The 26,930-nt window shown below is 47.6% G+C and overlaps 1 protein-coding gene and 1 non-coding gene across 2 annotated transcripts; one reads left to right on the top strand and one right to left on the bottom strand.

The window, feature by feature from the left end:
• Nucleotides 1-13,167: 13,167 nt before the first annotated feature.
• On the bottom strand, nt 13,168-13,274 carry LOC124095045 (U6 spliceosomal RNA). Its single transcript, XR_006852404.1, has one exon. It is a non-coding gene; the product is annotated as a U6 spliceosomal RNA (small nuclear RNA).
• A 4,043-nt stretch (nt 13,275-17,317) lies between these two features.
• Lrfn3 (leucine rich repeat and fibronectin type III domain containing 3) lies at nt 17,318-24,173 on the top strand. The gene is made up of 3 exons (XM_046448023.2): nt 17,318-18,397; nt 19,701-21,131; nt 23,545-24,173. The coding sequence occupies exons 2-3, from the start codon at nt 19,717-19,719 to the stop codon at nt 24,008-24,010; spliced, it is 1,881 nt and encodes a 626-aa protein (XP_046303979.1). The 5' UTR covers nt 17,318-18,397; nt 19,701-19,716; the 3' UTR covers nt 24,011-24,173.
• Nucleotides 24,174-26,930: the final 2,757 nt, after the last annotated feature.

Raw genomic sequence — 26,930 nt, 5'->3', positions numbered from 1 at the left:
TGCAATCCTCCTGCCCAGCCTCCCAAATTTCTGGAATTACACGCATGAGCCACACACCCAGCTATAAAAGACGGGCAGAGTACTTGTCTAGCATGTGTGAGGCACTGGGTTAAATCCTCAACATCACATAGAAATAAATAAGTAAAATAAAGGCATGCTGTCCATCTACAACTACTAAAGTTTTTTTTTTTAAATACTAACTAAAAATAGTGTTATATATCAAATTACTGGATCAGATGTCAGTTTCCCTCTGAATTTACTTATTTATTCAATTCATTTATAATCCAAGTTAAAACATTTTTTCCTTTGTAACTTTCATGTGGATTCCAAATTTTATATAGAAATACAAAGAGTCAAGTCTAACAAAGATGTTCTTAAGGAAAAACAAGGCAGGTGGTCTCACTACTTGGAACCGAGACCTATTATAAAGCTACAGGAATTAACACAGTGATTGGTGAATTTGAATAGAACAGAATCAAGAAATACTCTCATGCATATGTGGCCACCTGATTTGCAATAGACATTTTACTACAAAACTCAGTTGTGGGGAAGGCACTCTTTTTAGTAAAGAAGCTAAGCTAGTTTGCCATCCAAATGTATAAAAATGACATTAGACTCCTCTTTCATTCCAAACATAAAAATCCACTCTGTCTAGATAGATTATGGACCAGGATGTAAAAGGCAAACCAAAAATTTCTCTTTTCTTTCTTTTTATTATTTAATTAATTTATTTATTTTTGGTACCAGAGATGGAACTCAGGGGCTCACTGGGATACATCTCCAGTTCTTTTTATTTTTTATTTTTTGACAGAGCCTCACTAAGTTGCTGAAGCTGAACTTGCGATATTTCTGCCTCAGCCTCCCAAGTCACTGGGATTACAGGCATGTGCCACTATGCCCAGCCAAAAATTTCTTAAAGGTAATGTAGAAGCATACATTTATAACCTCAAGGGAGGGAAGACCCTCAAAAATCACTGATTATAATAGAGAAGGTTGATACCTTTGACTAATTAACTTTAGGAATCTGTAGTCATCAAACGATATTTTAAATTAATATGATTTTATCTTTATATTTATGCTGGGCATGGTGGTGCATGCCTGTAATCCCATTAACTTGGGAGGCTGGGGCAGGAAGACTGAAAGTTCAAGGCCAACCTTAGCAATTTAGTGAGACCCTGTCTCAATAAAAAATAAACAGGGCCAGCGATGTAGCTCAGTAGTAAAGCACCCCTGGGTTCAATCCCTAGTGCCGCAAGAAAAAAAAAAATAAAGCAAGCAAGAAAGAAAAAGAATATTTACCTATCATGCAGAGACAATGTCTATTAATATTTAATTCTATTTCTTCTCCTTTTCCTGGGCATATTTTTTATAAATTCTAACCATATCATAGATACAAATTTGTATCCTGCCCATTTTTGTACACAAATCATATTAACCTGGAAGGAACAGCTATATTCCCTTTGCTCACCTGTGATCTGACCTCCCTGTTATACATTGATTCTTTGCCCTGGAAAAAACCAAAGAGACAACCCCTGAAAGTCCTTAGGGAAGAATAAATTAAAGCTGATTTCATTTCTCAACTCATCTGTGTTTGGAAAGACTCACTCACTGTGGAGTGAGTCTATTTCCTTTCCCCTTCTTCCCACTGCGTGGAATAGGGACAGGTGTTACCAAGAGCATCCTGAACCACACAGGCCTGGGCACTCTCCCAGGAGGGCAAGAAATAAACAAAAGAAAGATATTATGTCCATCCACAACTTAAAAACATATATCAATGACTTCAGAGTTGGACAGCTACCATTTCTTCAAGGCTGATATTTCTAAAGAAAATTAGTAACAAGAGAAGTTGCTGATTATAAATGAACTAAAGGTAGAAGCATCCTGCATTTCTGGCCCTTTGAAGCCTCCATACCAGGCCTGGACTGTTTATGTGTAGTCTCCAGTAGTCTTCCCTTATCTAGGGGGGATACCTTCCAAGACCTCTGTGAACACCTGAAACCTAGGATAATACTAGGCCCTATATATACATATATACCTATGATAAAGTTTAATTTAAAAATTAGGCACTAAGAGTTTAACAACAATGAATAATAAAATAAAGCCATTTTAACTATATACTGTAATAAAAATGTGAAAATCTCTCCCCCCTCTCTCTCTCTCTCTGTCATTTGAACACAATGATTGCACTACAGCACCAGTTGATCAGACAACTGAAATGGCTACTAAATATCTAATAGGTAGGTAGCGTATACAGGGTGGATACATTGTGCAAAGGGATGATTCCCATCCTGGGTAGGACAAAGTAGTACAGTGTGGGATTCATCTCGCTACTTGGAAGGCTGAGCAATTTACAACTTAAGTATTGTTTATTTCTGGAATTTTCCATTTAATCTTTTTGAAACTGAAACTGTAGAAAGCAAAACCACAGAAAAGAGTGTACTGGTGAGAGAGAAACAAAACTTCTACTCTCTTTAAGCCACTGTTATATTGAGTTCTGTTGCTGGCTTCACATCCTACCTACTCTTCCTAACACTTCATTTATAATCAGCAACTTCTCTTGTTTCTCAATTTCTTTAGGAATACCAGCCTTGAAGGAATGGTAGCTGTCCATCTCTGAAGTCATTGATATATTTTTTTTAAGTTGTGGATGGACATATCCCTTTATTTTAATTATTCATATGTGGTATTGAGGATTGAACCCACACAGTGCTAGGCAAGTGCTCTACCACTGAGCTACTGTCCCAGCCCATGAAGTCACTTATATTTTTAATTCACTCATTCCTTCATTCAACACTTACTTATGGTCTACTATGTCTAGGCCCAGTAAGAGGCAATGGGGATGTGGTGGTGAACAAAACTGCTCTCATTTCCTAGTGGAAAGAGACAGACAATAAACAAGAAAGCAAATATATAAAGTAAAACTCCTCTATTTTCAGGGGTAGCCTATTGCAAAATGAGTGGCAGAGGCTGGCTAATTGCTCATGAAAGTCCTTCCCTTTGCACATAGCTGGACTGCATTTCCCACCCTCCCTGGCAATCATGCAGTCCATTGGAGTTTAATGGGCTAACTGGGTGGTAACCCCAGGCAGGTGGGCAGGGCTGGAGGAAGTGGATCCCTGGGGGTGTGCCCCGGAAGTGTTCATCGTCCCCCAGGGTCCTTCCCCTTTCTTGCTCTGCTTCCCAGTGGTAATGAGCTGAGCAGCTAGTCTCTGCCAGGATGTTCTGCCTCATCTTGGGCCTAGAGCAGGGCAGCTGGCTGACCATGGACGAGACCTGTGAAACCATGAGCACAAAATAAATTTCTCCTCCTCTAATTGTTTTTGAATGCTGGTTTGGTAGCTAACACACCACCCACTGAATCAGGGTAGGTTTAAAACCTGATTTGGCTGAAAAAATGAGACAAAAGGGATGCAGTGACACTTGCCATCCATAGCTAATTCATGCAGTTGCTCTGACAAATAAATTCAGAAATTAAAGCCTAGGAGGCTCCTTCTTGTATGGTTGCCATGGACTCTAGCATGTCAATGAACTTTGCTGTGACAAACAGCTCATTTAACTTCATGAACGCCATCATTCCCCATATTTCATTTAGCTAGGAGTGCCTTTATCTTTGAGTACCTATTAATATCCCATGGATCTTTGTCAAATGTTGGCAAGATGCATGGTTACTACCAGTTTGTTTTGGTCCCCCTCCCACCCCACTTTATTTTGCTATTATTCAAAACTGGCATCAGAATCCTTGTTCTGAAATCTTTACCCACTACCTGGATCACTTCCAGATATTAAATTCCTAAAGTATAATTGTTAGATCAACAGATGTGCACATTTTCCGTCTTTGGACTTGGATTGCCCAGTCCTTCTCCAGAAAGGTTGTTGGTATTTGCATTCTGAACAGGGCGAATGGGGTCTCTCGCCCCTCTGAGCTCTTCTGGGCTACAGGGAACCACAATTCAAACATCTTTGCCGATTGACAGGGAAAGAGATGTGTCTCCATATTTCAAGTAGCAAATCATTCAAATACCAATTAAGATAAACTTGGCTTTGATCTGTGGGTAGTTATTTGCATTTCTTTTGTGAATTACCTATTTCATTGGTCTTTCACATTAATTCATTAATATCTTCATTACATTTAGAACAGTAACTATTTTTCTATCATCCTTGTTGCATATGTTATTCATTTAAGTTGAATTTTTATCATGCTTTTTGGATATTTGGAATGTTCAACTCTTAATACAGTCAAACCCATCATTTTTTTTTCCTTAGTGATTTGTTCTTCTGCTTTAAAGTACAGAAAGTCTTTCCATACACAGAGGTTATTAAATATTTATTCCATCTTCAAGAATTTTATTGTGTAATATTCTTCCCACATTTTACTCTAGTCCATCTGGAATTTATTTTCATTTTGTCATGTAAGATGAAGCTCCAAATTGGTATTTTTCCCCCGAATGGTTGAGATATAAATCCAACTGTATGATATTATGCTTCTGTTCTATAATACATTTTTGCTTTCTCCATTTGGTCTGCTATATTACCCAAGATGATTGTTCTTACACTAAAGCCAGATTTAAATTATGCAAGCTCTTTTTTTTTGAGCTGGGGTCTTGCTCTGTTGCCCAGGCTGTCCCTCTAACTCTTGGGCTCAAATGATCCTCCTGCCTCATCATCCCAAACAGCTGGGACTACAGATGTGTGCTGCTGTGCCTGACTGACCTCCTTGATTTTACTATCTTGTTACCAGTGTATCTGCAGAACCTAGAATCTGGTGCCTGGTCAATAAATATTCAGTAAAAGAATGAATGAAGGGCTGGGGTTGTGGCTCAGTGGTAGAGCACTTGCCTTGCATGTGTGAGGCACTGGGTTCGATTCTCAGCACTGCATATAAATAGATGAATAAAATAAAGGTCCATCAACAACTAAAAATATTTTTTAAAAGAATGAATTAGTAAGTGAATAAATGAATGAATATAATATATCAGCCCTAATCTGGGCAGGGAGCCTATTTATGTTAGGAACAACGTTCTTCTCCTTCCTCTGTGAGGACCATGAATAAGCAGGAAACAGTTCACTCACCCTGTATCAGGTAGCTATTGCCACATAACAAAATACCCCCAAACTAGTGGCTTAAAACAGCACCCATATTGTTGTTGTTGTTGTTAACACTGTCCAGTGTTTCAAGGATTTGGATAAAAATGGCCTGTCTCTGCTCCACATGATGTTGGCTAAAACTAGAATAGCCAAAAGAACTTCTTCTCTTCCATGTCTGTTGCATCAGGAAGAGCACCTTAAATATCTATGGGAGACCTAAGCTGGAGTCAGATGTTAGGGACATCAATACTTGCTCTTTTCAGCTTCCTCAGTTCTTCTCCAAGTGGTCTCTCCATGTGGACTTTAGGTGGCCTTTCCATGTGGTCTCCTCAGCAGGGAGCTCAGGGCTCCTGAGTACACAAAAGCAAAAGCACCAGTCTGTTTTCCATTGCTACAATAGAATACCTGAGACTGGGTAACTTTTAAAGGAAATCAGTTATTGTGGCTCATGGTTCTGAAGGCTGGGAAATCCTAGATTGTACGCTGGTATCTGGTGAGGGCCTCCACTGCAGGAAAACTGAAGGGCAAGTGGGCACACGTGCAAAAGGCAAACCACAAGAGGCACTCACGACCTGTTCTGTGGCCCATTTATAGAGAAAGTCACTAATCTCTCTTAACAGTCCCTTTTTTCCCCCTCCTTTTTGTATACTAAGAATTGAACCCAGGGCACTTAACCACTGAGCCACATCCCTAGCCCTTTTTAATATTTTTATTTATGAGACAGGATCTTACTGAGTTGCTTAGGACCTCGCTAAGTTGCTAAGGGTGGTTTTGAACTTGTGATCCTCCTGCCTCAGCCTCCTGAGTCCCTGGGATTACAAGTGTGCAGCCTCTTAACAGTCTTATCACCTCTTAAAGAACAACCTTGCCTCCCAATACGGCCACAACGGCCATCAAGTTTTGATATGAGTTTTGGAGGGGATAAACAATATTCAAATCATGGCCACTGAGTTTTAAGAATGAATAGAACTTACTCATTCAAACAGAAGAGCATGTCAAGATTCATCAGTGAGAAATCACTGATTCAGTCTGGGTGAATTGCTGAAATTCAAGTTGGGGAGATGAGGCTGGAGTCCAAGCAGGGCCCATGGAATGGGGGATAATGGAGCCACTGAAAGGTGCATAAATAAATGTGGCTTTCATCTTGGGGGATAGTGAATCCCAGCAGCATCTGTGTATCAGAATTATGAGTCCAGGTGTGAATATCATAATATGGAGGTTCCTAAGCAACTTTGGGGATGTGGGAAATGTCCAGTTTACAATCAATCTATACATCAGGAACGGGTATAGATGGAGAATTATAGTCATGTAGATGGTCATCAAGGCCACCAGAATAGAGAAGGTCATCTAAAGAGAATGGAGTTGGGAGAGAAGAAATGTATGTAGAGGTGGGATTTAGGTAGCCTCATCTTGGATGAGCTTGTGACTATTTCAATCAACAGACAGAAACAGAAGTGATGCTCTGTGACTTTTGAGGATGTGTCAGAAAGGGCCATGCTTTGAATTCCTGGCTCCAAGGGACGTTCCTCTGGAAGAAGCCGGCTGCCATACAGGCTCTCAGGGCTGGAGTGGCCATGTGTGGTTGTTCTGGTCAACAGCCCAGCTGAGCTCTCGACTGACAGTCAGCAACATTGCCAGCCATGTGAATGAGCCACTTTGGACATCAGCCCAGCTGAGCTTTCAAATGACTGCAGCCCCAGAGGGACACCAGGGTAAGGACAGCCTGCTGAAACCTTCCTGAATTCCTGACCCGTAAAATTGGAATAAGAATAAAATGGTTGTTTTAAAACTGCTTTATTCAGGGATGTTACTATGCAGCCATAGATCATTGAAACTCAATCCCAACCCCAAGTGACCAAACAGGGTACCCAAATCAGGGCCTGGTACAGGACAATAGACGTGGTGGGATCCCTGTCACACTGAGGAACCCATTCACTGCTGCTCTGGGCTGTGTCCACCCTTCCCTTTCCGCCAGCTTCTCTGGCTGCAGGTTTCAGCCTCCCCTTCATCTGGATTCACCTTCAACCACTGGGAAGCCCAGGAGGGGACAAGGGTGGAAGCCAGGGGCTGGGTCACTCTCCCCCCTTCTCCCTGCTGTGTGCCTCCTCCACAGTTCCAGCTCCTACCAGCCAGACCATCTCCTTGGGTCCCCAGCTTCTATTCGGCGATTTCCTCTCTGACCTCTGGTAATACCACCTCCTCTCTTGGTCCCTCCAGCCTTCAGTGACAGCAACTTGCTGCTATTACTCACTTCCTCTTGCTTCACTGATTCCCATTTAGCCCAAAGAAAATCATCATATTTCTCCCTTAAATACAAAGGATTGTTGAGCTGAAGAAGGTTAGAAAGCAGAGGGACTTTCCATCCTTTCTGTGTCTGCCTAAAGGCATGACATAAATCCTCCTTTGCTGAAGATGACTTTTATCAGCTCAGAACCAGGCACTAGGGATCTGCAAACCCGGCTCCACTAAATTCTTCCCATATATTTGCATCGCACAGTTTCCCATCTTTTAGCTGCCCTCCCTTGTCCTGTCACGGCTCTCAAGATTTATTGATCTTCGTCTAAAAAAATACAAGAGCATCTTGCATGGGTTGATTTCTGTGGATTTCACAGTCTTGAAGATCTCCAGGTACACGCGAATGTAACTAAATTTGTAAACTTTTGTCTTATTCATCAGCCCCTGTATAAATTTGTTTCCTTGATCCAGCTAAAGAGCCCCTATAAGAATTAAGGGTGGTAATCTCAGGGGAAATAGGATTACTTTTCTTCTCCAGCTTAGGCAGATTGATCTGTCCTTAAGTACACATCCCCCATAGGAAGGAAGGAAGTCATCCAGACTTTGGGGGATGGTAACAGAAGATCTCAGAAATGACTCTCCCAAATTAAAGAGTGAATTACAACCCCACAGATAACTGTGGCATGTAGCCTTTGAATCACCTCTTCTAAAGTCCCCTGTTCCTGCTGATGGGGAGAATCACAGCCTTTGGAACAGAGCCCCCTGGGTTTCTCCTTTGCTAGCAAAGCAATAAACCTTCTTTTTCCTTTTTCTCAAAAAAAAAAAAAGAAAAAGAAAAGAATTAAGGGTGGTATCAGGGATCTCTCCTTCCCCTAGAGGTCCCTCAGCTCCTCCATCCCCTGCATGACCACCTCCATGTGTTAATGTCCCTCTCTTCTCATATGGGAGTGGTTCTGCATCTTCTCCAGGTTTAGAGCCTCCAGCCCACTGAGCCCAAGTAGGAAGATAGACCCATTGTCAGATATCCCCGTGTGGCAAAAGTCAGAAGTAAGGATCATTGTGGGAAATGTACCAAGAGTCAAATACTATGGATTTCAATGGTCCTCTGACTTCAAAGTAGATAGTGGCTCAAAAGAGACTGAGGAGGAGCAGAGGAATTAGTTCACTCACTGGGTCAATGAGCAGACCTTTATGGAGCATCTACTATGTCCAGACCCCGTGGGAGAGTTGGAGACCAGAGATGAGTAAGACAAGTACCTGCCCTTATATGCATGAATTACAGTGGGGGAGACAAACAAATGAAGAGGGAGAGGAAGAAGGGCATGTGGTATCTGCCATGCAGAGAATCAAAGGTGATGTGTGAACAACACACGTGCAGAGGAGTCAAGATTTAGTTGGTGGCACAATGGCAGCTTTGAGATTGGGCCATGTGAGTTGACCCCCAAATCCCTGCAAAGTTCTGGGAGAACAATGTTCCCAGAAAAGAGAATGGCCGTCACAAAGCCTCTGAGGCAGAAAAGAACTGGGAGTGTGTGAGGAACAGAGAGAAGATTACCGTGATGGCTGGGCAAGATGGTGCACACCTGTAATTCCAGTCACTCAGGAGGCTGAGGCAGGAGGATCTCAAGTTCAAAGCCAGTCTCAGCAACTTAGCAAGGCCCTAAGCAACTTAGCAAGACCCTGTCTGAAAACAAAAATAAAAAATAAAAAGGTCTGGGGATGTGGTAAAGCACCTCTGGGTTCAATTCCTGGTGCAAAAAAAAAAAAAAAGGTATGGTTAGGGTGAAAGGACCAACAAGGAACTTGCAGGATGATATGAGGATGTGGAGGCTTCGGTGGCCACATGATGGAGGGCCGGGGGACTTCAGGAGGAGTTTGGATTTTACTCTAAGTACAATAAGAAGCCATTGGAAGTCTTTACACAGAGGGAATCTGATTTATGTTTTTGAACAATCTTTCTAGCTGTGGTGTGAGGACTGTCAATGGGAGACAAGATTAGAGGCAAGGAAACCACGTTCTAAGCTAGTGTAGTGGTCCAGGTGGGACCCAATGGTGCTTGGATCAGCAGTTCACAATGAATTGGTGACAAATGGGTGGGTTTGGGAGGGTACTGCATCACAGAAACCAGGAAGGAGCTTTAACACAAGAATGGTTTGGAGGGGTTGTTAGTAACTACATTGAAAAAGTCAAAATAAGTCTGAGTGATAGAGTGCTTGTCTAGCATGCCCAAGGTCCTGGGTTCAATCCCTATCCCCGTGCAAAAGAAATTCAAAAAGAAATAGGTGAAAGTAATTTTAATAAAATATTATACTTGGGGCTGGGATTGTGGCCCAGCGATAGAGCGCTCCCCTAGCACGGGCAGGACCCAGGTTCGCTCCTCAGCACCACATAAAAATAAAGGCACTGTGTTGTGTCCATCTACACCAAAAAATAAATATTAAAAAATATATATTATACTTGTATTTAATTAATAATAAATCACTAATATTTATTAATTTATCCCAAATATTATCATTTCAACATGTTATCAATATTTTATAAAATTATTGATAAGACATTTTACATTCTATATTTTGTATTAAACCTTTGAAATTTCAGTTGTGTTTTATACTTGTAGCACATTTCAGGACTAGTCAAGTCTTCAAAAGCCATCTGTGTGACTGCTGGCTACCATATTGGACAGCACTGGGCAGGCCAGGAATGTCAGCTATTGTTGCAGAACTAGTAAGTGGAGGATGGAAACTTGCCTCTGAATTTAGCAACAAGAATGAGCTTTCACAATAAAAGGTTTCATTTTTGTGAAGCAGAGAGAGAAGGATAGAGTATGTAGACACTTCCTTCCTGAAGTTTGGCTGTGGTTTTGCAACAGATGGGTCAGGCTGACAAGACTCAAAACCAACCCTAGATATTAACATCACACAAAAAGACAATCAGACATTATGTCCTTCCTGATGGAAGAATTCAACATCATCCATGAAGTATTCTTACCCCAAAATTGAACCTGAATCTGACCCAGCCTCTAGATCTACCAGTTTGCAAGACATAACAGGGGACAGTAAAACATATTAACAGACACAAAAAGGTGCAACCAGTCAAAGCCAACTGTAAGATGAATGAGGAGGGGGAACAGTTATAGAATAAAAGTTAAAGAAGTACCCAGCAAATACAATGTGCCGACCTTGTTTGGATTCTAATTTGAGCAAGTCAAGAGTTAAAAGAAGGGCTGGGGTTGTAGCTCAGTGGTAGAGCGCTTGCCTAGCATGTGTGAAGCACTGGGTTCAATCCTCAGCACCACATAATAAATAAATTAATTAATTAATTAAAAATGTTTTCTTTTAAAAAAAGAGTTAAAAGAAAGTTATAAGACAATCAGGGAATTTTGGAGACAGGTTGGATGTTAGATACTATTAAAGAATTAGTCTTAATTTTTAGGTGTGATAAAGATGTTATAGTTATGTTTTTTAAAGAACCTGGTATTTTAGAGATACTATTTATGGATGAAATCATAGGATGTCTGGGATTTGCTTTAAACTAATTCAGGGGGAGGTGGAATAAATAAAACAAGATTGGCCATATGTTGACAATAATTGAAGCTGGGAGATGGGTACTTGGAGGATCGTTATATAACTCTATTTTTGTGTAAGGATGAACATTACCACAATAAATTTTAAAGGCGGGAGGAGGTGGCTGTGAAGAAAAATAAAATAAGGGGAATTTTTTTCTATCAAGAGCCATCAACATGCTCAAGAGCTGACAGGACGGTTTGGATGCAGGGAAGCCAGAAAGAGGCTGAGCGAGCTCCGGGGTATATCCAGTCGTGGAGGGTGTTGAACTCTCTTTTGCTGGAATAAGGGCCGTCACAGCCTCTCCTGACAGCTCTGCCTACAGTATGGACAGCCACAGCCCCTACACCACACGTTCCGTTACTATCTACCCCCTAACGTCCCGTGGGACCCGCAGACCTTCCGCGCCTGCGCAGCACCCGGGGCGTGGAGCCCTGTCCCCACAACCCATAAACCCCCGCGCCGCTCTGGAAGCCCGCACTAGTGGGGCGAGGCCTCCACCTCCAGACCAGAGCAAGGTGAGGCAGAGGGTGCCGCGTGGCATTCTGGGAAGTGAAGTTCGCTCCCAGGCTGTATCCACCGCTTAACCTGCCCGCTAGACTACGCACCCCACAATGCACCGCGCGCGTAGCGACTGAGCGGTGTGTTGCTGCCCTCACGTGGCCGTTGAGCGGTTGGCCAGGAGTCTAGGAATCGTGCGCAGAGGGAGCCGGACGATGCTGCGAACGCTGAATGTCGCTTTGGGAATCTCTTTCCAGAGACTGAGGCTCCCAGACCTATGCCAGGAAAGGGTGGTAGCATGAAACTGGAGGAGGGCCTGCTATGAGGATTAAATGAAATCAGGACAGTAACTGTTGGCTGCATACTGTGGTTATTACAGCAAGTGCTTGACGAGTAAGCTCTTTTCCTGTGCCAAGTACAGCTTCCAGTGTTTTACATGTATTAGCTTATTTAATCCTCTCAACCGCCATTTGAGGTATTATCAAACCTCTTTACAGGAATGAAGTGGAGGCCCAGAGAAGGGAATGTCAGCCAGAGTTGTCAGGGTTCAGTGGCAGAGCTGGGATTTGAACCCTGACAATCTGAGCTTCCGTCTGTTCTTTTTTAATATGAATATCATATTCTGTTATCTTGAGGTTGTAATTGGCATATGAATCCACTGAAAATGGCTATTAATCGTGTGAACTTCTTAGAGTTGGTGATTATCCATGCTAGTCTTCCACAAATTAATGACATTTTTTAATATTTATTTTTTAGTTATAGGTGGACACAATATCTTTATTTTTATGTGGTGCTGAGGATCAAACCCGATGCCTCACACATGCTAGGCCACAATCCCAGCCCCAAATTAATGATTTAGACCTGCTCTGGGACAAAGTTTACAATCAAAACAGATTAATAATTAGCATATTAATCATCACAGGTTTCTGTTCACAGGGATCAGATTTCTGATTAGTTCTTGAATCAGTAGTGGTTTGTGTCAGATTGGGAGTCATTAGATTTCTGATTTGCACAGTGACACACACAGGTTTTGTTCTCGCCAAGAAAGGCCTATTCCCTTTTGGTCCAGGTGACCTCCTTCTTTGTGTCATTCCAATTTTAGTATATGTGCTGCAAAAGTGAGCACTGGACAAGTTGCCCCATCCCTTTCCTGAAATCCACAACCACCACCATCAACACCAGCAGGTAGTGTTCTTGTCCCTCTCCTTGTTCTTAATGGAATATCACAGTGACAAACACAAGTTCAGAAATTATCTGTTCTCTTTGCTGCTTATGAGAAGAATCAAATTCAAAGCAAAGACTGTGTCTGATTTATGGGCATGTTCCCAGCATGAGACTCACACACAGAGAGGGCTCAAAAAGAGCACTAGTCACTCATCATCATCCTACACTGACCTCATTAGACTTATCAGATTAAGCCAGGTTCACTTTGCCCTCAAAGTAATCAAATTTGTGTTCACTCACTCAAAAAGCAGGGGATGGTAGATGAGTGGTAGTCAGGGGGAGATTGGGAACTTCTTCCTGGAGCAGGATTTGGTGTAGTGGGTGGAAGGTAACCCAATAGCTTCTTCCTGCTGCCTGTTCCTAAGTTTCTGGATGTGTTGGTAGCTAATACTGGTGCCATAATAATCCATACTCCCTTTGTGGCTGGATGGGAACTGCCTGACCTGGGAATATATTCTTAGCCCCTTTTGTATCCTGGATGACTGTTTGACTAGTTCTCTTTAATAAAATAGGAACAGAAAGGATGTCTGAAGGTCACTATTGGACAAGTCTTTTTTTTTTTAATATGGAACGCTTCATAAGTTTGCATGTTATCCTTGTGCAAGGGCCATGCTAATCTTCTCTGTGTCATTCCAATTTTAGTATATGTGCTGCAAAAGTGAGCACTGGACACGTCTTTTAAGAAGTTGGAAAACCACCTCCATCCTGTCTCCTCCCTTTCGCCAGGTAGAAACTGATAACTCGATAACTCTGAGCCTTAGGAAATAATGATGTCTCAAGATTAATGAGTCTGGTATGTGAATCACCAGATGGAGGACAGCTGCCAACCAACTAGGACACCTGTGAATGAGAAATAAAATATTGTATGAAGTCAGGGAAATCCAAGGGGGTTATTTGTTATAGCAGCTGGCATTACATTAACTAATACACTGACCCTTCCCCTCTGGGCTCCTGATGTCTGTAAATCTTGAGCAGTAGTAGTCTGTGAAATGAGCTTCTAATCCCCAGCTGTGGCATTCAGGCTTTCATATAGAATATCTGTTCAATGACTCAGAATCTCTATGCTTGTTAGTTAAAAGTTAGCGGTATTTCCCCCCCATTCTTTGCACAAATGTAAACTTTTTCCCATGTGCTTATGGAAGTCGTCTTCCATGTTGGTAGCTGAAGTCATTAAGGCAGACCCTGACAGTTGCAACTAGGTCTTCCAGCATTATTAAGCAGAACCTCATATATGGGGGCTTCTTCATTCCCTGCAGAAGTTAGTGCTTCCTGGAACCCCTTAAAGTGGTTAGTGTGGTGGTAGAAATGGGGATACAAATCTTTGTGCCACCCTCTTTTGATCCCACCCTGTGGAGATACCTTTGAGTCTGATCTTCAAAGTGAGTTCCTAGTCCTCAGTCCAGATCCATGTGCTAATATTCCAGTGAACCCCACAAACTTGAGCTGGTGGGTGCTAGGTGAGAGATAGGGAAAAACCACATCCTCCCTCCTTGCTCTGACAGCCCCCTGACTTGGAAGGGGACTATGTCCCTTTATAAAGTGACCCTTTTGGGCGGATTAACTGATTTCATTGATTTGGGTGCACATGCATATGCCTGTGTGTGTGTGTGTACCCCTTCCTGTGTAAACATGAACCTCTGTGTTTCTTAGGGGAGGGGTGCCAGAGAGAATATGTGTGCAGACTGCTTCTACATACATGCCTGATGTAAGATTGTGTATGTGCGTGTCCCTCTGTCTGAACATGAGCCCATGTGTCTGCATGACTATGTTCCAGCAAGCTTCAGTACATGATGTGCATGTGTGAGTACGGGTGTGTCCCCTGCTTTCTGTGTCTATTGGGGAATGTGTGCATTGGGCTGTGTGCGGATAGGAGCTGTCTCCTTCCCCCCAAGGCCTCCTCAGCTCACAGGCAGTTTAACCTCATTCTTTCTTCTGCGGCTGTTTCCGCTGCTTCTGTCCTCTTCTCCAGATGTTGCAATTAAGCAAATGCAGCAATTAAGCAGAGTCCCCCAAACATTCATCCCACCAGAATCCCTTTCCAGGAGCTAATGAGGGGTTACAGCATATGCAGACCCACTATCCAGGCACTCAGGGACCCCAAGCTGTACGTGCCATGGCAGGAAGGCACAGGCGAGCTGCGTGGACACAGCATAAGGAGCCCCTCTGCCCCCCTGCCTCATGTGTACTTCTCCTTCACATCTCAGCATGATGGTCCCCTACTCCAGGGAGCCTCCAAGGCTCAGAATGGGGAGAAGAGCCTGGATTTTGCTTCTGGAGCCCCATGCCCTCTGCTTTCCCCATAAGAGCCTGGGCTACTCTGGCCTGTGCTTTGTCACCCCAACCTTGTTATTTTGCCCTGAGCTTTTCCCATCCCAGCCCTGATGGCTCTGGGCTGTCTGGAAATGTGACTCTCTCCCTTCTGGATATGAGTTCACTGAAGACAGGACCTGAGCTCTCTTGGTCACCACTTTTACTGCAGTGTCAACTAACATGACCATGTGCAGAAATCTATAACAAATGCCAAACTAATGATAGCATCTGCGCCTCTGAATCTCTGTTTCTGGAACATACCTGGGCTGCTACATCATCCCCTCAACTCACCAGGTTTTAGCATAGCTGTGGTGGACAGTTCCCTGCACATTGCAGATGTTCTCAGTTTAGTCCAGTGACTCTCAAAGTGTGGTCCCCAAATCACCTGGGAACTTGTTGAGAATGCAATTGTTGTCTAGGTCCCACCTCAAACCTATTGAGTCAGACTCCAAATCAACTCTGAGCTTGGGTCCTGGAGGTCCATGGTGAACAAGCCCTCCAGGTGATCCTGATGATCTAAATTTCAAGGACCACTCACTGGTCAAGGCACTCTTTCTACTTTTCCACCTCCTAGATCTTCCATGGCTCATAATTACCATTTCTTCCCTCACCCAACCCCCAGCACACACACACACAGGGACAATCATCACCCAAGGTGGGCCAGAGATCATAGATAAATGCCCCAGCTTCTTTGAACTTTGCTGGGGGACTAGAAGGACAATTCTGATGTGTTCTATAAGGTACCTTAAAGTTCTCTAACCCCAGTTGCCCAGGGAGATAACATGCTCCTCATCAGTACACCTTCCACTAGCTTTCTTTCTCCCCTACCCAATTCTTCTCTTGCCTGTGTTTCCTGGGATCACCCCCCAAATTAGCCAGTTCCACTGAATTCTCTAGTCCTGCTTTCAGTCCTCCATCTCTGTCCTTCTCTTTTCCCCAGCTCCTCTAACTTTGTAGCATCTCTGAAGCTTCTGTAGTCTTTTTCTGAGTTTCTAAGTGACCAGTATCTGCTGTGCTGGGCCAGGAGCACTGATGAACTTTGCTAATGATCTGGAAAGGCGGGTCCCAGGGCCAAGTTAATTTTAGCTGCAATTTTTCAATACACATAAGTGCAAGGAGCCAAAAGTCTATTCTGAAACCTTCAACAGACTAGGGATGCCAGGGTGATGTGCATCCACACCCCACCTGCAAGGTCACTTTACTCTTCTCCTCAGATGGTATATGTAGGATACTTCCCAGGACCACTCAGATTCCCCAGTGTAGGGCCATGTCCCCAAACCACCCAGGGCAAAATTGTCCTCTTTGGACCAGGGCTCCTGCAAGATCAGTTCCCTCACATTGCTATAACAAAGTCGCCAGCTTTGCAGACCATTACCCATACCCTTCTGCCTAAGATACCATCTGCCGTGACAGTGTGGGACACTCCCCCCATCCCTTCATCACTCCTGGTAGAATCTTCTGTGGGTAGTGGCCCTGAGAGGCAGGAGGGGAAATCAGTGGACATACTTCTCTGAGCCAGCCTCACTAACCCCCTGCCTCTGAACCATTTCCTATCTTCTCTCTCCTCTCTAGGACATTTTCTCAGTGCATCTTGAGGTCTACCCCTAATCCTACAAGGTAAAGAAACATAGATCCAAGTTTTGTCCTTTCAGCCAGGGAAAGGAGACTTGGGAAGGAGGTCTTCTGGCTTGAAAGGCCAGGCCTATTGCTGGGCAGAACCCAGGTACGGAAACTTCACCTGTAGAAAGGACATTCCAAGGAGATGGTGCTGAGGTAGAGGGGCAGGAGACAGGTGTGTGTTGGCGGGGGTAAGGGGTGTCTAGGATGGAGAGTTACTTCAAAGCTATGAATGAATTCCAAACACACATCTACATGTATCCATCCTCATGGTCTAGTTGCCCCCAAGTGCTGTATATTAAAGCGTGTGTGTGTGCATACACATCTCTTGTCTCTGACTTGTCCTTGCCTCTTGTCTCTGTCTCTACATTTCCATCTCTCTTTGAACACACGTGTGTATTTCTGTCTGTATCTCTCATTCTGTTCCTCTCCGTCCCTCAATCCAAGCTTGCCCATCTTTTTGTCTCTCTCTCTCTCTCTCTCTCTGTTCTGTCTCTGTCTCTCTGCCTTAGTCTCTGTGCCGGTCTCAGTCTCCTTGTATCCAGGGATTCTCGCTCCCAGCAGTGCTAGGGCGACTCCATAGGAGGTGGGGCCAGGGGCGTGCCTTTGAGAAAGGGGGGGGGGCTGCCTACGCCTTTAAGCGCGGGCGCGCGCGAGGCCTGCGCCTTTAAGCGCGGGCACGCGCGCGGCCCTGGGTTCCCGGCGAGGAGGCCGCGGGAGCTCCCGGACCCGGCCCGCCTGCCCGGCCCCCGCCCGGCCCTCGCCCCGGCCCCGGCGGGGGAGGGGTCTCTGAGCGCGGCCCCTCCCCCCTGGCGCCCCCGCCCGCGCTGCGTTGCCCCCATCCCGCGAGTTCCTGTCTGTCAGTCCGTCTGTCTGCGCCCAGGCCTCGCCCCACCCCGGCCCTGGGGCTGCCGGGCGGGCCGCCCCCCTCCCCACCGCAGCGGACCCCCTCCCTCTGGGCCAGCGCCAGCTGCAAGCCGGGAAGCAAGCCGCGATGCTGCCGCCCTAGACCCTGGGCCCGCACCCCGACATCGGGGGCTTTCACCCCGAGATTGGATGGAGAGATACGGAAACCCAAGCCTGAGACCCTGATCTGGGGCTAGCACCCCGAGATCCAGCCCGCGAAACCCGCAGATCTGGACCCTGAACCCCAATATCTGGAGCTGGAATCCCAACATCGGTCCCTGGGACCCCAAGATTTGGAAACTGAATCCCATGATTTGGAGCATGGACCCCAAGATTTGGTATATAAGCCCCCAAATCCGGAGCTGAACTCTCAATTCTGTGCCTGGCACCTTGAAATCTGGGACTGGATTCCAAAATCTATATCCTGGAACCCACTATTTGGGAACTGAACCCTGGGATTTAGGCCTCAAATTCCAAGATCTGAACCTTGGGATTCCAAGGCACCTGAACCTGAATTTGGGCCTGAAGTCCTTCCTGCAGACCTGAATGCTGAAATCTGGGGCTAGAGACCTCCAAGTCTTTACTTGGCACCCCAGTATCAGAACACAGAACCCCACTACCAGAATCCAGGGTTGGATTTGGAACTTAGACCCTAAACTTCCCCATTTGACTTATTTAGCATCCTAAGACTGGAGCTGGGAAACCCTGACCCTAAACCAAACAAACTTGGGCCAGGGTCTCTAAAACAGGACCCTAGAGGTCCTATATTTGGGGGTCTGGGACCCTAAGTATCAAGATCTGTAGACTCTATGGGCACGGATTTCAGCTGAAACACAACAGTCCTTCTAGAGACCTCAGGAACAGGGACGGCATGACCGGACACCCCCTCCAGAGTCCTGACCTCTGACCCCCTTGGAGCCTGAGGACTCCGCTCCCTGGGGTGGCTTCCAGCTCAGGTAAGGCCATTGAGAGACCTCCGTGGTGGGGAGGGACTTGAGAGGACCTTTGTAACTGGGGTGGAGGACCAGGTCCCCTTTGGCACTCTTGGGTTTCCCTGGAAAAAAAGTCATTTCATTCTCTACATCTACATCCAGTCCTGCTCTCCCTCCAACATTCCCAGGACACTTGGCCAGCCTACCCCTCTGACCTCCTTATTCCCAGCAGATAGCATCTCCAGTTCTCTGCTGCCATCACCCTTACAGCTTCTCACCATCTGTCCTGCCTGACCATCTCCAGCTGCCTTTCATGTCCACCACCACTCTCTCTAGTCTTCTTTTTGCCGCTTTCCTCTCAGTGACCATCTCTGTTCACCTTTACTCTCTCTGATATATATGACAGCTCTGTCCACAGCTCCTCTCTCCAGCCATCTCTGTCTACTGCTTCACTCAGTGACCATCTTTGACATCTCTGTCCCCTGTACTTTTCTCTAATCATCTTCCACTGGCTCTCTTGCTCTCTGTCCACACCTGGCTCTAATCCTGGGTCTGTGATCGTCTCCAACCATGTTTGACATCTCTATCCACCACTCTTCTCTCTAGCTGCCCTGCCGTCCCTCCTCTCTATCTTCCCTTTCTCTGACCATCTTCCACTATCTCTCCTGCCCTTCACCCACCCCAACTCTAACTCTCTGTCTACAACCATCTGTTCATCTCTGGCCTTTCCTGGTCCCCTCTCACCCGTTATCTCTCTTAATTGTTGATCTCTGATTATTTCTACCATCTCTGGTTGTCTTTCTTCCCTATGATGACCTCTCCCCACTCCCCTGGTCTCCAACTGATTCTGATGTCTGTTCTTTCTCCTCTCTCTGAACACCTCTCTGGCTTTTGACCATGTCAAATCACTTCTCTCTCTGACCAGCTCTCCTGGCTGGACTATTCCTGACCACCTCTGACCACCTCTCCTCTCTGGTCACGTCTGACCATTTCTGATTACCACCTGACCACCTCTTCTCTCAGTAGGAATCTTTGATCCTCTCTTTGCCCACCCTGATCAACTCGCCTATTCTTTGACCATCTCTGCCCATTCCCTAGCCTCTTCCCTTCCCTCTGACCATCTTTGTTCATTTCTCCTCCCTCTGTGCCTCCACTATACACATCTCTGAGTCTCTGACTACTTCCTCTGGCTTTGGACTGTGTCTGACCCCTCCTCCCTCTCAGCAACTCTGACCAGCTCTGCTGTTCACATCCCATGGTGACCTTCTCCCTGTGGGGCCCCTCTTCTGGCCTCAGCCTGCCCCAGTGCTGCCCCTCTTACTTGCAGGTGGCCCCCGCCCGCGATGGCCGTCCTCCCGTTGCTCCTGTGCCTGCTACCGCTGGCCCCTGCCTCGTCTCCACCCCAGCCAGCCACATCCAGCCCGTGTCCCCGCCGTTGCCGCTGCCAGACCCAGTCACTGCCCCTAAGTGTGCTGTGTCCAGGGGCAGGCCTTCTGTTCGTGCCACCCTCCCTGGATCGCCGTGCAGCCGAGCTGCGCCTAGCAGACAACTTCATTGCAGCCGTGCGCCGCCGTGACCTGGCCAACATGACGGGCCTGCTGCATCTGAGCCTGTCTCGTAACACCATCCGCCACGTGGCAGCCGGCGCCTTTGCTGACCTCCGTGCCCTGCGCGCCCTACACCTAGATGGTAACCGACTGACCTCGCTGGGCGAGGGACAGCTACGTGGCCTGGTCAACTTGCGCCACCTCATCCTGAGCAACAACCAGCTGGCAGCCCTGGCAGCTAGTGCCCTGGACGACTGTGCCGAGACGCTGGAGGACCTCGATCTCTCCTACAACAACCTTGAGCAGCTGCCCTGGGAGGCTTTGGGCCGCCTGGGCAATGTCAACACGCTGGGCCTTGACCATAACTTGCTGGCTTCTGTGCCTGCTGGCGCCTTTTCCCGCCTGCACAAGCTGGCACGGCTGGACATGACCTCCAACCGCCTGACCACCATCCCACCTGACCCCCTCTTCTCTCGCCTGCCGCTGCTTGCCCGGCCCCGTGGTTCTCCTGCCTCTGCCCTGGTGTTGGCCTTTGGTGGGAACCCCCTGCACTGCAACTGTGAGCTGGTGTGGCTGCGGCGGCTGGCTCGGGAAGACGACCTCGAGGCCTGTGCCTCGCCACCTGCACTGGGGGGCCGCTACTTCTGGGCTGTGGGTGAGGAGGAGTTTGTGTGTGAACCACCTGTGGTGACCCACCGCTCACCACCCCTAGCAGTGCCTGCAGGTCGACCAGCTGCTCTGCGCTGCCGGGCAGTAGGGGACCCAGAGCCCCGTGTGCGCTGGGTATCACCCCAAGGCCGGCTACTGGGCAACTCGAGCCGTGCTCGTGCCTTCCCTAATGGGACACTGGAGCTGCTGGTCACTGAGCCAGGCGATGGTGGCATCTTCACCTGCATTGCAGCCAATGCAGCTGGTGAGGCCACGGCTGCTGTTGAGCTGACCGTGGGTCCCCCACCACCCCCACAGCTAGCCAATAGTACCAGCTGTGACCCCCCGCGGGACGGGGATCCTGATGCTCTCACCCCGCCCTCTGCTGCCTCGGCCTCCGCCAAGGTGGCTGACACCGTGCCCCCTACTGATCGTGGCGTCCAAGTGACTGAGCATGGAGCCACAGCTGCTCTCGTCCAGTGGCCAGATCAGCGGCCCATCCCAGGCATCCGCATGTACCAGATCCAGTACAACAGCTCAGCTGATGACATCCTCGTGTACAGGTGCAGGGGCCAGGCAGAGGGGTAGCTGGGTGGGGGAGTGAGGAATGGGGAGGATGGAGGGCACACCCATGAATGCTCCATACTGAAGCACAGCTGAGAAATGATGCTACAGGGTCATAAAGGAAATCAGATGGCAAAGGTAAAAGAAATCTGGCAGTGAGGTTCACCAGAATCAGGCAGAAGTGGTAAAAGAAATCTGACAGCAATGGTAAGAAGAAATCAGGCTATAAGGAAAAAGGAAATCAGACTATAGGGCTAAACAATATCAAGCAGTAATGATAAAAGAAATGAGCCTGTAGAGGTAAAGAGAAATAAGACAGTAAGAGTAAATGGTAACAAACATGAGGAAATTAGACAGCAAGAGTAAAAAGTAATCAGGCCAAGAGAGTAAAACATTAATGGGGATGAGTGGCGGGGGATAAAAGCAAATTTCAGCAGTAAAAGGTAAAGAGAGAAAAGCCTAGTTTTCTAGATGACGGCTTTATACAAGCGAGGCTGCAGGAAGAAAAAGATCAAGCAGGAAGGTACAGGAATGCCAGGGAAAACGAAATGAGGCAGCTCCGTTACAAAGGAAATCAGACCAGAGTTTAAAAGGAAAACTTGGAGGGAGGAGGTTGAATAGAGACTAGGCTTTGGGTTCATGCGGAGAGTGATCTCTGTACATGTGGAGTTCTGATAATGGTGACATATCAATTTTTGATTTGCTAAGTCAAATCAAACTTAATTCAAGCTCTTCTTTCTGGGTGATCAGAAATATCCTATTTGTCACTCTTGGGGGGTTCCCTTCTCTCTTCCGTGGTTGCAAACAAAAAACCTGGAGTTTTTAAGAGTCCAAGAGGTGGGGTGCTTCAACTTCTGTCCCCAAGCCAGATAGCATTGATACATATGGTGGAAAGTGGTGGCTGCTGACACCTCTTACTGAAGTCCAACCTTGCATGAGCAGTTGTTAATGACACCCTGTTCTTGCCACCAGGCTGGGCCAAGTGTGCAGTTCCTGAGGCGTGGTTCCAAGAGTGCAGTCCCTGAGGCGTGGCCTCGGTACTAGTCTTCATCTTCGTGCTGCTTATGCGCTATAAGGTGCACGGTGGCCAAGGACTGGGATGTACAATGTAGAAACCCAATACCAGGACCCCCTCCCGCCTCTGGGACCCACCCCTCAAGAGATCATCACTTGGTTTTCTTTTCAGTCCTGATTCTACTCCTTTTTCTCAGACAATACTACTCAGTAGATTCCATGGGGTGCTCACTCCTGAAAAGTCACACAAGTCCTGGCCTCCTTGCCTGGACTTGTTAATGGGACCAGCAGTCTTTTGGATGGCCACCATCCACAGGCAATCCTGGAGATTCCTGTTTCTCTCTCAATAAAGCAGTTTAGTAATAAAACAAGTTAAACCTCCAACAGGGTACACTGCACCAACAGGAAATACGGTGGAATTGGGTGGTAAGGTTAAAAGGAAATGGGAAAGGTAAGGATAACAATAGACATAAAAGAGAGTTAAGTGATGAGCCGGAAAGAAATAAGGCAACAGGGAGAAAAAGAAATCAGCAGCAGTGATTCAAATGACAGGACTCACTGGAAAACAGACTACAGATACGAGTATGATAGTAATAATAAGGGAATGGGGCTAGGGGGAAATTTTTTGGCAGCTTAGAGGAAATCAGGCAGCAGGGGTACCAGGGAATCAGGTAGTTAGATTAAAAGATTAAAGAGAATTCTGCTGTACACTAGGGGAAAATCAGGCAGCTGGAAAAGGAAAATTAGGCAGAGACTGGAGAGAACTCAGATAGGAACCAGCGGGAAATTGGGTGGGGGTCTAGAGGGCGATGGGGGAGTGAGGGTAAAGGGAAATTGGCTGGCAGGCTAGAAGGAAAGGGGATTAGGTCCCAGGGAATTCAGACAGGGTTAGAACAAAATTGGGCTGGAGAGACATCTGGCATTAGGACTGGCAGGAACTTTTATAGTTAGATCAGAATGAAATCAGGCAGAGGATTGGGGCAGAACTGGGCAGGGAAGTTGAGCTGCAGAGTGGAGGGAAGTTGGGTGGCAGTGCCAAAGAGGAACAGGGCAGGTGGGTATAAATACATGAAACAGTGGAGGAACTCAGGTGGTGGGCTGCGGAGAAACTGGGCATGGGGTCCAAAGAAAAAGCAAAAGAAGTGGGTTGGCAGGCTCGGGGAGGCAAGAGGGTGGACTAGAGTGAGATTGCTGAGCAAACTGGAGGGACATCAGGCAGGTCGCTGAAGGGCTGTCAGAGGCCCAAGGAAACTGGAATGCTGGACAGAGGGAACTTGGGGCTAGAGAAAAATGAGGTAGAAGAGTGGAGGGAATCTAGCCCCGCGGGGCTTTGGGTGGGGGAGACAGAAGATGGGTGCTGGGCAGCGGGGACCTGACTCCACCTGCCTGCTCCTCCAGGATGATCCCGGCAGACAGCCGCTCGTTCCTGTTGACTGACCTGGCGTCAGGCCGGACCTACGATCTGTGCGTGCTTGCCGTGTACGAGGATAGCGCGACGGGGCTGACCGCCACGCGGCCCGTGGGCTGTGCCCGCTTCTCCACCGAGCCTGCGTTGCGGCCGTGCGGAGCCCCGCACGCACCCTTCCTGGGCGGCACAATGATCATCGCGCTCGGTGGTGTCATCGTGGCCTCGGTACTGGTCTTCATCTTCGTGCTGCTTATGCGCTATAAGGTGCACGGTGGCCAGCCCCCCGGCAAGGCCAAGACACCCGCGCCTGTCAGCAGCGTTTGCTCCCAGACCAATGGCGCCCTGGGTCCCACGCCCACTGCACCTGCCCCTGAGCCCTCCGCACCCAGGGCCCACACCGTTGTCCAGCTGGACTGCGAGTCCTGGGGGCCCAGCCACGAACCCACGGGACCCTAGCTGGGCACCCACCTCTACGGCTCCTCTGGCTCCAGGGGACAGCAGGACCCGGACACCCCGCGGGACCTGGCCTCAGACTCACCAAATTGCTCACGGTTTTTAAAACTCTGAAGGGGAGGGTGTCGGGGCACCGGGGCACAACAAAAAAGTCCTATTTTTCTAAGCTTGGGCCTGGGCTCTTGCCCTTGTCTCTGTCTGTGGGGTTTGGGGGAATGGTACAGGGGTCTGGGGCTGGGTGTACCTCCTCTGAGAGACCCCCCAGTTCAACCTGAGGTCCTGGGGCAGGAGCCGGTGGGGAAAACTGAGGATGTTCATCCATTCAGTCAACAGACATCCCTGGAGTGTCTACCTGGATGACACTGCAGTGACCCTGAAAGCCTTGAGCCCTAACCTCAGGGAGCACAAAGTCCAGTGGGAGACATGTCTTCAGGCAGTAATAGCCCAAAGAGACTGGGAGTATGGTGAAGAGGGGAGCCTGGGGGATTGTGGAGCCGGGAAGTGATGACTGGCTCAGCCTGGGGTGTGGTCAGGGAGGGCTTCCTGGAGGAGGAGACCTGGGCTCTGAGAAAGACATCTGAAGGAGATAATTGGGCAAAGAGCTGAAGAAAAGCTGTTCCAGGAAGAGGGCACAGATAAGCAAGGGCTTAGTTTATAGTAGGTACTGGGCGTGCTGTGGTAGAGCTATGGCAGGAGGGTGAGCAGGGCTCAGGCCTACTAGAGCTAGGCCAAAGACCTCAGGCTGTGGCCTGACGGGGAGCCATGGAGGATTCAGTGCAGGGAAGGGATAAGGCAAAGGGATTTGGGCTTTAGGAAGATCCTTCTACTTAAGAAAGATGGACTAGAGGAAGAGACTGCAGCTGGGAGCAGGAGGAAGCCAGAGCCGGTTTATGGGTTGGTGAGGACAAACTTGGACCAGGGTCGGGGAAAGGAGAGCGAGGGGTAGTAGAGGCAGGAAGTGGATGGTCATGGAGCTGAGGGTCATGGGGAAGAAGTGTCAGGATTAGGCCCTGGGCTCTGGGAAGGGAGATGGTGGGACTTCCCTGGTAGAGGACCGGGGAGGAGGGGCAGGTCTGTGGAGGACACTCTGGCCAGTGTGGGACTCAGTGGGTGTGGGGGATCCAGAGGATGTCCAGAGGGTGACATCCAGGATACCAAGGAACTCCTGATCTGAGGGTGCAGCTAAGGAAAGAAAGAAGGGTTTTGTCAGCAGAGATGGGAACTGAGGCTACTTGGGGTGAGAGAGCCTTTGGGAAGGGTCCCAAGTCCCAATCACTAGGACTTTCCATATTTAAGGGGGAAACAAAAAACTTAACAAACAATACAGGAGCAGGGGCCGGGGAAAGAAAGACAAGCAATTCAGACCCAAGTGACTATTGTGTTTAATAATGTGAAAGTGGAGGTGACACCATCAAGAGCATAGTGAAGGGATCAGTGGGGGCAGATGCCACATTTGACTGATTTGAGAGTAGGAGGTGAGAAGTGTAGACAGGACTTATAATCCGTGTTTCTGTGGGCTAGAGCCTGGTTCAGTTTGATCTAGAACTTGAGACCACGTGTCTTTATCTGTCTGGTCCTCACTCCATCTTTGCCCTAGGCCCCTTGGGTACCAGACCTACAAGTCTGTGGGATCAAACACTGGGCCCAAGACACGTCAGGCCTCATTGGAGGTCCAGACATGGGATGAGCAGCAAGAGGCCAATGGTGGGTCCAGGCAGGAATGTGAGGAAACTTGGATCCCATCCCATCAACCCTTTGGAGTAACACTGGTGTGAGAGACATGGTGAGGAGAGCCCAAGACTGGACTGACCATTCATTCTCATGCCCTGGTCACATGACTTTGTCTTGATGGGATGACAAATCTTAAATTCCCCAGTTTTTGTGGTGGACCTTAGTCTTGGAAATAATATTCCATTAACCATAGGAACAACTTGAATCCCAGAGACCTTGGATTCTTCCCAGTCTGACTTCCCAGTTCCCCAGCAGCAAGTCCTTCCTCTTATGAGGACCTTCCTCTTATTGTTGGTTATCCTGGGTTGACTGAGGTCACATGAGGTCATGAGGAACAGTGAGGGCATCAGTCTTGGGGAATAGGTCCTAGGGAGTGGGAAGATTGTACCCACTACAAAATACCAGTTTCTGCCATAGGGGGGTGGGGAGCCAGCGTGCACTGTTCCTGGACCCTCCTTTTAAATTTGAAGGACCTTTATTGTGTGCCTACTGTGTGCAATGCATTGAGGACTCAGTGCTGAACAAAAATAGGTCCTTCCCTCCCTTATCTCACCATCTGTTGGGAACACAAATGTTAAATAGTCCCAAGCAAGTTTTAAAGCAGCCATGGTGACAAAGGGGATCATGTAGGAGAGAGATGGAACTGTGAGGCTATCATCAAGGGACCTGTCCCAAGAAAAGTCTAGGAAGGCTTCCTAGAGGAGGTGAGGCCTGAAACATGCTTAGTTCACTAAAAGAGATGGAAGAGTGTTCCCTGGGCAGGGAAGGGCATTGCCAAGGGGTCATGGTGAGTAAAGGGAGTGAAGGAGGCCAGGCAGCTGGGGTGGGATGCAGGAAGGGGAGTAACAGAGCTTTGAGGCCAGAGAGTGGGCAGCACCCTAGGAGGAGGCTGCTGGGAGGAGTCTGGACTTTCTAAGTGGCATGACAAGCCATTGGAGGGTTTGACCTATGAAGGAAGTCATGTTCCCTGATCTCAAGAAAGCTCTGGCGGCACATCTGTTTACATGTGGAGGGTAAAGGAGAAGCCTGGGAGGAGAATACTGCAATGGCCCAGGCAGAAGGGTGGCATAGGACAGACCTGAAGTGTATGAGAGATGTGAAGCATTACCAGAAGTCTCCAACCCTACCCAAAAAGAGCAGTGTAGACTACTGTCCAGCTGCCCAGTGCTCAGGCAAAACTGCAGAGACCAGG

The sequence above is a fragment of the Marmota monax genome, unplaced genomic scaffold (genome assembly GCF_021218885.2).
Source record: "Marmota monax isolate L192 unplaced genomic scaffold, Marmota_monax_Labrador192_F-V1.1 WCK01_AAM20220418_F8-fsc00101, whole genome shotgun sequence".
Lineage (NCBI taxonomy): Eukaryota > Metazoa > Chordata > Mammalia > Rodentia > Sciuridae > Marmota > Marmota monax.
This window is presented reverse-complemented; position numbering and strand designations above follow the sequence as displayed.

Excerpts from the sequence above, each read along its gene's own strand:
- Lrfn3 (XM_046448023.2), top strand. The coding sequence starts at position 19,717 with ATGGCCGTCCTCCCGTTGCTCCTGTGCCTGCTACCGCTGGCCCCTGCC. Across the intron at positions 21,132-23,544 it reads GATGACATCCTCGTGTACAG|GATGATCCCGGCAGACAGCC; the intron begins GTGCAGGGGCCA and ends CTGCTCCTCCAG.